Source organism: Oryza glaberrima, chromosome 12 (assembly GCF_000147395.1).
Source record: "Oryza glaberrima chromosome 12, OglaRS2, whole genome shotgun sequence".
In the NCBI taxonomy this organism is placed as follows: Eukaryota; Viridiplantae; Streptophyta; class Magnoliopsida; order Poales; family Poaceae; genus Oryza; species Oryza glaberrima.
Genome location: NC_068337.1, coordinates 23,810,424 through 23,821,289, shown reverse-complemented (window position 1 = coordinate 23,821,289; position 10,866 = coordinate 23,810,424). Strand labels below are relative to the sequence as shown.

The 10,866-nt window shown below is 46.2% G+C and overlaps 1 protein-coding gene across 1 annotated transcript; it reads left to right on the top strand.

The window, feature by feature from the left end:
• The first annotated feature begins 1,764 nt into the window (after nucleotides 1-1,764).
• LOC127757941 (glycosyltransferase BC10-like) lies at nucleotides 1,765-4,294 on the top strand. Its single transcript, XM_052283532.1, has 2 exons — nucleotides 1,765-3,481; nucleotides 3,795-4,294. The coding sequence occupies exon 1, from the start codon at nucleotides 2,345-2,347 to the stop codon at nucleotides 3,440-3,442; it is 1,098 nt and encodes a 365-aa protein (XP_052139492.1). The 5' UTR covers nucleotides 1,765-2,344; the 3' UTR covers nucleotides 3,443-3,481; nucleotides 3,795-4,294.
• Nucleotides 4,295-10,866: the final 6,572 nt, after the last annotated feature.

The following is a 10,866-nucleotide window of genomic DNA, read 5'->3' as shown; positions in this document are numbered from 1 at the left end:
CAGGACCCCAGATGACAAAACTAAAACATATTTGTTGTTACTCCTATCTTTTTCCACCGCTTGTGTTGTTGTCATCTTCTGAACCTGCGTGGCTGTGTTGCACAAATCTGATCCATCCACTTAATTATCTGAATACCAAAGCTCCAGAGAATCAATCGCAAAATGGTTGTTTTTATGAGGAAAGCAGGTGAGCAATCAACTTTAAAACATAGAACAATCCACATAATCTATACAAGTAATTATAAATTCTCCGCTGCCTGTGCTATTTTCAATTTCTGAAGTATGTACACCTGCACAAATCTGATCCAGAGAATCAGTCAGCTAAATCAGCAGGAACTGGTTGTTTATCTGCACCAAAGCAGGTGAGTAATCAACTTTAGAACATAAACAAATAATCCCACATAATTTATACAAATAATTAAATTACTTTTTTTAATACTAGTAGTGGTCGTGTACAGGAAGTAAGCAGGATTCCCTGACAAGTGTGTAGGCTACGGCCACGTATACGTATACGAGTCGTCGGCGGCGACAGCGACAAATACTAGTACAAGGCGTACACTTGGAAGTTGCTGATAATGTTTGTTTAGTAGGAGCATTATTATTTTTTTTCTGACATATTTTCTTTCAATATGTAGTGGTAATGATAATAATAATAATATTCAGACTGAGAAAAATCCAATTTGGACTTTAAAAAACTGTGTGCAACCACATGTACGGGCTTGCCGACGAAATATGGGCCCACATGTCAGTGAGTCCACCGGCCCGTCAGATCCGACTGGGACGTGCGCGAGTGCTCTGCAGCTCTGCGCCTCATCGCTTTGCCGCTGGATTAATTAACTCCTGAAAATAAAAGATAATTAGCGCTTACACTCTCCTCTAATTGTAAAGTTCAGTCGTAAACAAACAAAAGCTTAAAGCTCATGTTTTTTTTTTTGCAGTGGTCGTGCAGCATAATCGTCGTCTTTTAGTCTTAGTTTAAACTCTCAAACAAACCACCGGCGTTTTGAACAATTTTGTACTCTACCTCCAAATTCAAGCACCATGTAAATTTTGAACTCTCAAACAAACCACGAGCGTTTTGAACAATTTTGTACTCTACGGAGTACCTCCCAAATTCAAGCACCATGTAAATTTTGATCTCTCAAACAAACCACCGGCGTTTTAAACAATTTTGTACTCTACCTCCAAATTCAAGCTTCATGTAAATTTTGAACTCTCAAGCAAACCACCGGCGTTTTGAACAATTTTGTACTCTACCTCCAAATTCAAGCACCATGTAAATTAAACCATACTTATATGAACATTTGCAGGTTTAATCTTCGACAAATCTACATGAACTGTTTGAAACTTCTATAGTTCATTCGAATTTGCATTTGCGTATTGCGGATAGACTTCCACAACTGCCATGTCACCGCGATGTTGATTTATCACTGGATTTCACTCGCGGAAGATAGTACGTTTATTTGGAGCCAGAGGAATGGAGTACGGATAAGTCATGAAGCAATTAGATTTAAAAGATTCATCTTGTAAATTAGTCGTAATATATACAATTAGTTATTTTTTATCTATATTTAATATTTTGCGTATGTGTTTAAACGTTATATGTAACCATATGTAAATTTTTTGCGTGGTATCTAAAAAGTCCCATACTATGCTTCATAAAAAGGTTTTTCTTAGGGGATTAGCAACAAAATGAGAGGAGAGGGACAAAATAAAAAATAAAAAACAATTCATTAACCATCATCCATGATAAAAGCACTACACACTCTCTCTTTCCCCAACCTCCTCTCCTCTCCTCTCCTCTTCTTCTCCCTCCAAAAATCTCCTCCTCCGCTTCACTCGCTCCCCTTCCCTCCATTCCATTCCCTTCCTCTTCGCCCGCCGCGAGATCGGTAGACCAAATTAACCACACTCGCGCCGCCATTCTCTTCTTCTTCTTCTTCTTCTTCAGTTGAGCTGCTTGTCCCGAGCTCTGCTCGTTTCTTGGCGTCTTCTTTCTTCTTCTTCCTCCTCGGTGCGGTTGCGGTTTCGTTTTCGTTTTCTTTCCCCTTTTTCTGTCGGTTAATTCGGCGACGTCTGATCCGCCATGAGAGCGAGCAGTTTGTTCACTCAGTTCCCCTTCGTCTGATACCGATCCCTCCTCACTCTCTGCTCGATTTCTCATCGTCTCTGTAAGCAAGATCCGATCCCCGGAGGCCAAAACCCCTCCCGAATCGCGTGGTTCTTGTTTGTTCTAATCATCCTTCGATTGGGTTGGGTTGAGCAATCGATTGCGTTGTTGTTCTTGCTGATCCGAAGATCCAAAGGAGGAGGAGGAGCTTGAGGTTGAAATTTCTCGCCGGAGATGGCGCTGCCGCACGCCGCCTCGCCGTACGTGCTGTCGCTGCTGCTGCTGCTCTCCATCCCGGCGGTGTTCCTCCTCGCGCCGCGCCTCCTCCCGCCCAAGACGCTCCCCTCCATCCCCGACGCCGACGAGACCGACGACCTCGCCCTCTTCCGCCGCGCCGTCCTCCTCTCCGCCGCCCCGGACTCCTCCTCCGCCTCCGCCGGCGCCGCCTCCCTCTTCGGGCGGCGGCCGCAGCCCAAGGTGGCGTTCCTCTTCCTGACCAACTCCGACCTCGTCTTCTCCCCGCTCTGGGAGAAGTACTTCGCCGGGAACCACCACCTCCTCAACCTCTACATCCACGCCGACCCCAGCGCCGCCGTCGACCTCCCCGCCACCGCCTCCTTCCGCGGCCACGTCATCCGCGGCACCAAGGCGACGGCGCGCGCCTCGGCCACGCTCATCTCCGCCGCGCGCCGCCTCCTCGCCACCGCCCTCCTCGACGACCCATCCAACCACTTCTTCGCCCTCCTCTCCCAGTCCTGCATCCCCCTCCACCCTTTCCCCACCTTCTACCGCACCCTCCTCTCCGACAGCGATAACAATGGCGGCTCGCCTCGCCGCCCCCGCCGCCGCCGCAGCTTCATCGAGATCCTCGACAACGAGCCGACGCTCCACGACCGCTACTACGCCCGCGGCGACGACGTGATGCTACCCGAGGTGCCCTACGACAGCTTCCGCGTCGGCTCGCAGTTCTTCGTGCTCGTGCGCCGCCACGCCGTCATGGTGGTGAGGGATCGGAGGCTGTGGAACAAGTTCAAGCTGCCATGCCTGACCAAGAGGAAAGACTCGTGCTACCCGGAGGAGCACTACTTCCCGACGCTGCTCGACATGCAGGATCCGCAGGGATGCACCAAGTTCACGCTCACCAGGGTCAATTGGACCGACTCCGTCGACGGCCACCCGCACACCTACCGCCCCGACGAGGTCTCCGGCGAGCTCATCAGGGAGCTCAGGAAGTCCAATGGGACTCACTCCTACATGTTCGCGCGCAAATTCGCGCCCGATTGCCTCAAGCCGCTGATGGAGATCGCCGACTCCGTCATCCTGCGAGACTAGATGAATGATGCTGTGTTTGCAAGAGATGAATGCAATGAGGTAATTCAGAGTTCCAAATTTTTTGGCACTAACTAACTACAATTTGCAGGTGTGCTTGAGTTGTTTATTTGGCATGAGAAACCTAGAGTAAAAGTAGTAGCTTGATTTTCAGACCAGCTATTGACAAATTTGGTCTTTGATTCTACACTGTTAGTTTAAATTGCTGTTCAAAATAGCATCTGAACACTGACTTTTGTGATCACCACACCGACACAGTAGTTTGTCATTATCTTTACCTAACTGCAATTCTGTGGTTTCAGACCATTCGTTTAGTACCAAAGCTTATTAATGAATTTTTTTTGTGTTCTTGCAGGGCTGAGATGTGATGAACAAGCATAAGCTGATCCATCCATACCCTTGCAGATTCTCCAGAGAGTACAAACCAGGACCAAGCCTTGGTTTGCTTTGTTTTCTTCAACTGCACTCGTCAAAAAGATGGTGCTTCTCGAGAGAGCATGATGGTTGGTGTTGGTGGCAAAAGGGCCCCAGCTGCCTCCTATGTGAGTATTTTTCTCTGTATCTTTTGTTTTCCCTTTCGAATTTGAGCTCAAGTGGTGGCCAAAATGAGGAGGGGAGAAGGTTGTTGGCACGTAATTAGAGTAGTAGTTAGCATGATCATCCTATGTATTACATGGAGGAAAATCTGTCGATACATGCAGTGATGGTTTGTAGTGTATGTTTATATACAATATGTCAATATCAAGCCCTTTTTTTCGTCCGAAATGTATCGTTTGTATCATGGAAAACCTATCTTGTGTTTGAAGTCATATTCTGCCATTAGGTGGTTACTGCTAACTGCACTTTCCTTGCAAATCTGATCTCTGAAGAGGAAAGGACTACCAATGTTTATACTAACAAAAATGTGAATCAATCAGCCTTTGAAACTGAAATAAGTACTTCTGAAGATTATGATGTTGTTTTTGGATGGATTCAGTAACTCTGATGTGCAGATTAATTCTAAATCCTTTGTTAGTTAAATCTACTTGTGAGGTGTCATGTGTGAAACTGTAGAAGCAGTCAAGTGTAAGGAGTTGTCCCTTTCTTGCCCCATGGATGAATCTTTGCACTTTTCCATCTTTTCCTCTCCCTGTTTCCCTTTTCTTTTGTTTTAGTTGCTTCTTGGTAGGGAGGTGGGTGCAGCATGGAAAGAGACACTTGGGTATGCCATTACATTATCATATGCAGATTGGGGATCACTCAACAACCATAAAACCCATAAAGGCGGCAACTTTGCTCCCTGGGAGCAGGTTCCATGTATTAATCCATGAAAGCAGCATGCATGGTGATATGATGATATATCAAGCAAGCAGGTTTCCTGTCTCTGTTGCACTAGTGCTGTTCAGATGCTTGAGCAATGTTGGTGCACTGGTGCTTTTAACATGCTAACATTTTCAGATGCAACTTTGAATGCTACAATGATGCAAATCTTAGCTTGAATAGTAGTGAGGTGCAAGCACCTAAAGTTACACTGTGTTATAACTACTCTTGTGACTTTGTCATGAATGAAGACATGATGTTTTCAACATTGACACAGCCGTCGAAATACAGTAGTAGGTAAAATTATAAACAGCGAGACAAATATGCAAATCTTTAGCTGAAGTAGTAGTGCCTGAAGCACCTACTATTACACATTTACACCATGCTAGTAATTCATGGTATACTACTCTTGTCATGAAGACATGTTTTGTTTTCAACATTAACGCAGCCATCAGGATTCAGGGTAATTTTCATTGTCATATATTTATAACCCTGGTAAAAGTGAAATTGTTTTTGAGAGAAATATGCGCATATGATATTGTTATATCCAAATGTATTAATGCTTGATGTTTGTAAAGCTTAACTTCATATATCTTCGGAAGTCAAAACAATATATGTTCATATGACCAGAGGTTTGGTAGGATAAGCTTATGCTTATTGTACGGAGTAGTATTAACATCATTCAACTATCTCACATAAGCTTGCTGAATACCTGCACTTGACAGGATTCAGGCATATTTTTCTTGTTGAAGCCTGGTTTAGTTCCAAACTTTTTCTTCAAACTTTCAGCTTTTCCATCAAATCAAAACTTTTCTACACACAAACTTCTAACTTTTCGGTCACATCATTTCAATTTCAATCAAATTTCCACTTTAATTGGCATGGCAGGAAATACTGTTGCGTGGCTGCTGAGATGTTTTAACTGCTGACCTCTCCAAAATAAATACTTACGGTTGGGTCAGTTGAGATGGCAAAATTTTCAGTTTGGTGAGGTGTGGTTGGTTGGTGTATTAAACTGAAAATGAATGACAGGCGACAAATTCTTCCTTGGCTTCATGCCTTGATTTCACACCTTTGTTTGAGTTGAACTGAGCTCCTCAAGGGTCCACTAAACACTGAAAAAAATGGTCATAAACTCTTTTAGTTAGTTGATAGACACTCAACATTTGTATCACTTTATCTGTTCTCATATTTGAAAGAGATCACTAAAGACTCCTTTGAAACTTTGAAACACATGAATAGAAAATACTTAGGGTTAAAGTGTCATGACTTTTATTGAATACCACAAGAACTAAAACCTCAATAATTATACAGGATGTTGTTTGGATATCTCACAGAAAAAATACAGAAAATTTCAGATTTATATATTGATTTATTAGAGAAACAAGGGAGAGATATGGCAAGTGCATCGGAATTCTCATAGGAATTTGTAAACATGAGGTGAACCACATGTTAGAATTCCACCAAAATGTGGAGAAAAATGTTCATATCCTTTGGAATTCCTTTGAACCAATTTCACCATCCAAAGGGCTCTCATAGAATTTTCTCCTCTGGAATGAATTCCTCTAGTTTCTCTACAAATTTCCTCCATTCCAAAGGAGCCCTGAATTTTGCCATGAACTGTAATCAAATTTGTTTTGTTTCATTCATACTTGGGAATCCAACAATTCTCCTCTCTACAAACAGCTCAAAATAATTCTACTGTCATCAGAACAGCTTAAAAATTTCTCAAAAAGCAAGCTGCGACAGAAAATCAAGTCTGAAACCGCACAGGATCATTTGGCCCATAAAATCCATAATCCAGCCCAATAGTTGGAGAAAATAGGCCCAAACATAAGTGGCGATGCTGTGCATTTTGTGGGCCAACAGATGCTGTCGGCCCACGTTCAGAAAATTCGGCCCATTTAAACCTACATAGCAGCACACAAATACTCAGCTTTGCAGAAAGAATGAAGATGGCAAGAAAACTTTCGATGGCGAATTCAGCAGATGGAGCAAAGAGACATTATTCTTATTTGTTTGTTCATTCCAAAAAAAGAAACCTCATTTTGAAAGAATAATATTGAAAAAAAAAGAGACCTTATTTTGAAAGAATAATATCCTTAAAATATTGGAAGTAGAGAGAGAAATTATATTAAGGGATCTCACAGTCCAAAGCAGCCTGGTCTCAGAAGAGAATGTGTTCACGTGGCTTCCCGGGTATTGTGACTCTCGACAAGGCTCTCGTGTCTTCGTGAGGATACCTGCATCCTCACGAGACCGCTCTTTCAGAAGAGATGTTAAAGTTTGTGTTGAATATGTGTACGTAGTCGATTACAGTTTAGAACTTGGAGTTGTACTAGGTATAGGACTAGAGTAAGAGTCGGACTCTATCCTAGGATCTCTCATAAATAGAGGGGCGTGCTTGTTGTAACCGCATGGCGACATAGCATAGCGAGAGGGAGCGGCTGTCGGCGGCGACCGACCGTGAGTCGTTGTAACTCTGATACGCTGTAATATGTTGGATCGGCTGAACTCCGTTATCAAATATTGTGCATCGGTGTTGTCATCGTGTTTGGATCTCCTATGGTGTTTTCTTCCGCGTTTGGTTTCCGATGTGATTTCGGGGCTGGTTTTATAACAAGTAGTATCAGAGCCTGCGGGAGATCCATGGTAGAGGTACGAGGGAGGTGCTCCACGCCGCGACGGCTACACAGGGTGTCCAGGGACGGACATGGACGCAAGGTGGAGCACGGCGGCGATCAACGGAATTTGATCGGTGGAATCGAACACTTCAGGCGATGGTCTGAACCGTTCGATGGCTGCAATCAACAGGAAGACGACTAGACGTGGTGCTCGGGTTGATGGCGGTGGAAGCGATTGGCGAACCAATCGGTGGGTCGGACACTTCGGGCGGGTGGCTCGAACTTTCCGGTGAGCTACTTTCAATGGGGAGACGGTCAAACGTGACGCTCATGGTTGATTGAAGCTGGAGGTGATCGGCGTTCTCGATTGGTGGAATCGAACACTCTGGGCAGGGTGGCCTAGGCCTTTTGATGAGCTGCGTTCGACAGGGAGATGGCTAGACGTAGCGCTCGGGTCGTTCGGCGGCTGAGAAGACGGCATGCAATTTGTCGGCTTCGGCTTGCGGCTAGATTGATGATGGTCAATCGAAGGTCGGAGCGGGTTGCGAGCTCGAGGTGGAGCAGCAACGGTGGCGTTAGCCACGGGTGGACTTTTGTTTCTGATTTGGAGGTGTTGACAAGGTGCTGCATGATCGACTGCTACGGAGGTGACGCACAGCGACAGGTGTGGCGGGAAAGACTCAACATGGTTCGACAGAGAACAACGGCACTTGTCGTTGGTGAGATCGAAGGATGTGTTGAGGGCTGGCACTGGAAGTCGTTGGGAAGGTGCGTGAAGGCTCGGAGGTCACTGGACATGGCGGTGTGCACGTACTGTGTCAAAGCCAGGGACCATGGAGGTGTCAGAGTCCAAGTAGCAGGGAAGATTGTGTCGTGCAGGGGCTGTTCTTGTGGAGAGGTTCGCAGCGCGGAGGAGGATACGGATACAATTCCGGTCACGGCGCGAGCGGCACGTTGGCAAGGCAGGAGGATACCAAATCGGACACGAGAAGGAGATCAGAGGAGATTCGTTTTGGAAATAAAATCGAACTCAAATTATCCCCGTAAATCCAAAAAAGAAGTCCACGGGATTGCAACTAGCAATCGAATCAAACAACCAAAAGCAATGAAGAGATCGGTCCCGATTTCTTGGCGGCGGTGGTTTGGGCGACGGACTGCGAGCGGTAGGAGCACGGCTTGGTGTAGTCGTGCAGGTGCCGGCGAGTTCGACGTGGGCCGGCTCCGGCGAGGAGGCGGCAGGTACCGGCGAAGGGGTGGCGGCGACGCTCCTGTGTCGAGGAGGCGGCTCCCGTGGGCGTCGGCATCCTCACCGGCGGGAAACCCACGGCGGCAGCAACAGCGGTTGCCCTCACCGGCGAAGTCCTGAGGGGAGGCGGCGCAAGGGAGTCGAGCTCCCGTGCGTGGCAGCGCCTTCCAGCGGACGACAGCGTTGAAGAGAAACCTAGGTTGCGGCAGTAGCAGCGGCGGCATTTTTTCTTGGGGACGCGGAGGAGTGGTGAGGTGCGGCGGGCTCTGGTGCTCATGGTCGGCAGATGGAGTGGCGGCTGGGAAGCGACGCGCAGGCGCTGGGCGGCGACGCACTTGGGCCGAGGAGACGCGAGCGAAGGAGCGAGAAGAGGGTCGATCTGGTCCTTCTATGTTGACTGGGTCTTACCGACAGAAAAACCGGTTGGTTTTTTGGAGAAGGAAAAGACCGGTCGGTCCGCTGGTTAAGCTGTTTATGGTTGAGTCTGTTGTGGCTTTGCATGTGACGAGGCTATGGGCTGCATGGAACGTTAATTCATTCGTGCATTGATTTGTCAGTACAATATCTGAGGGAAGGACACGCGTGTATGTCAAATACACATGCTTGGATCTTGTGGAGCCATGGCATATGCGAGAAAGCGAAGGAAATTAATGCATGCAGCAAGGCAGTAACATGCATGAGACTCGGTAAAGACAGTCTTGAGCGGGTGAAAATATTCCCGGGCAACAGCGGGTCGAATACGTTGATGGAGTCAACAGGCTGTTTGGCAGTACATAATGTATCCAGGATCTGCGGGGTTTGCATGATGGGGATATATGGAATCTGCGTCACTAAAGGAGAAGAATAAAAGCTATGGTGGTAATTTCTTCGGGTGATTCAAGGCAACAGTGAATTTTCTCAGATTATCAGGAATTCAGTCTACGGATGCGGGAAAGCGTGGATGTTGGATTTATTAGCTCAGTTCATAAGACAACAAGGAAGAAAGGGTTCTCTTCGTGTCGGGTGAGTTTGATTTATCTATTTGGTGATGACAACGATTATCTGGCCATGGATTAGATCAAATCAAATCATAGACGGAAGATGAAGGTGAACATAGTCTTTGGGAGTCTATGATGGGACAGCCAGGAAGGAATTCAATTCCGCTTGGCAAGACAACTGTGGTGATAGGTGAGAAAGTGGAGCACTGTTGCAGGTAGAGTCAAGAGGAAGAAGTTATTGGGATAGCGGAGTCTCTTGTTTACGGTGAGTCTGGTGAAGGCTTGTCGGGACAGCTCGGCGTGAGCGGCGAAAAAAGGATCAACTCAAGTCCGGGTACACGGAGGTTCGAGCAAGTAACGAATTCAGGTTGGCGTGGCATATTCGCCAAGGTGGAGTTTGTTAGAGTTTGTGTCGAATATGTGTACGTAGTCGGTTACAGTTTAGGATTTGGAGTTGTACTAGGTATAGGACTAGAGTAAGAGTCGGACTCTGTCCTAGGATCTCTCACAAATAGAGAGGCGTGCCTGTTGTAACCGCGAGAGGGAGCGGCTGTCGGCGGCGACCGACCGTGAGTCGTTGTAACTCTGATACGCTGTAATATACTGGATCGGCTGAACTCTGTTATCAAATATCGTGCCTAGGTGTCGTCATCGTGTTTGGATCTCCTATGGTGTTTTCTTCCGTGTTTGGTTTCCGATGTGATTTCGGGGCTGGTTTTATAACAAGAGATGGTGACTTGGCTCCTACGTGGAGACACGAGGCCACTCGCTATATTACCGTATTGTAAATGCCCTAGGGTTCATCGCGAAAAAAAAAAAAGCCCTAGGGTTGATGCTATAATTGAGTAGAGCACCTGAATCTGAAGATGTAGACTAGTAGAGCAGAAGTAGCAGTAAGGAGATGCATAGTTGCGTCCATCCATGAAATCTATCCAACTTTTCAGTGTCCTGTGAAAAGGAAATCCAAAAGTCAGTAGCAGCAGCTTACAAAAGGTCACTGCTAAAAAAGCTGTGATTTAAGAAAATGAAGGTGGAGATAAGAACAAGATGGTGCATGGAAAAGCAGAGAAGTGAAGGACAGAGTGGCCTCCAATGCACCACACACTGATGAATGCACCACCACTGCGATAAAAAGATCAACTCCAGGGTCCACATCTTTCAGATGTAGCAAATTCAGAACAAATCATGGCCATTACCAATAATAATTTGCACGGTTTACATGTAGAAAGTTGGTGGAAGGTACAAAAGAGTGCTAAACTTCCTGGAAAAAGAAGTATGACA

What these genes read in the sequence shown, in the direction of transcription:
- LOC127757941 (XM_052283532.1), top strand. Translation starts at nt 2,345, where the DNA reads ATGGCGCTGCCGCACGCCGCCTCGCCGTACGTGCTGTCGCTGCTGCTG.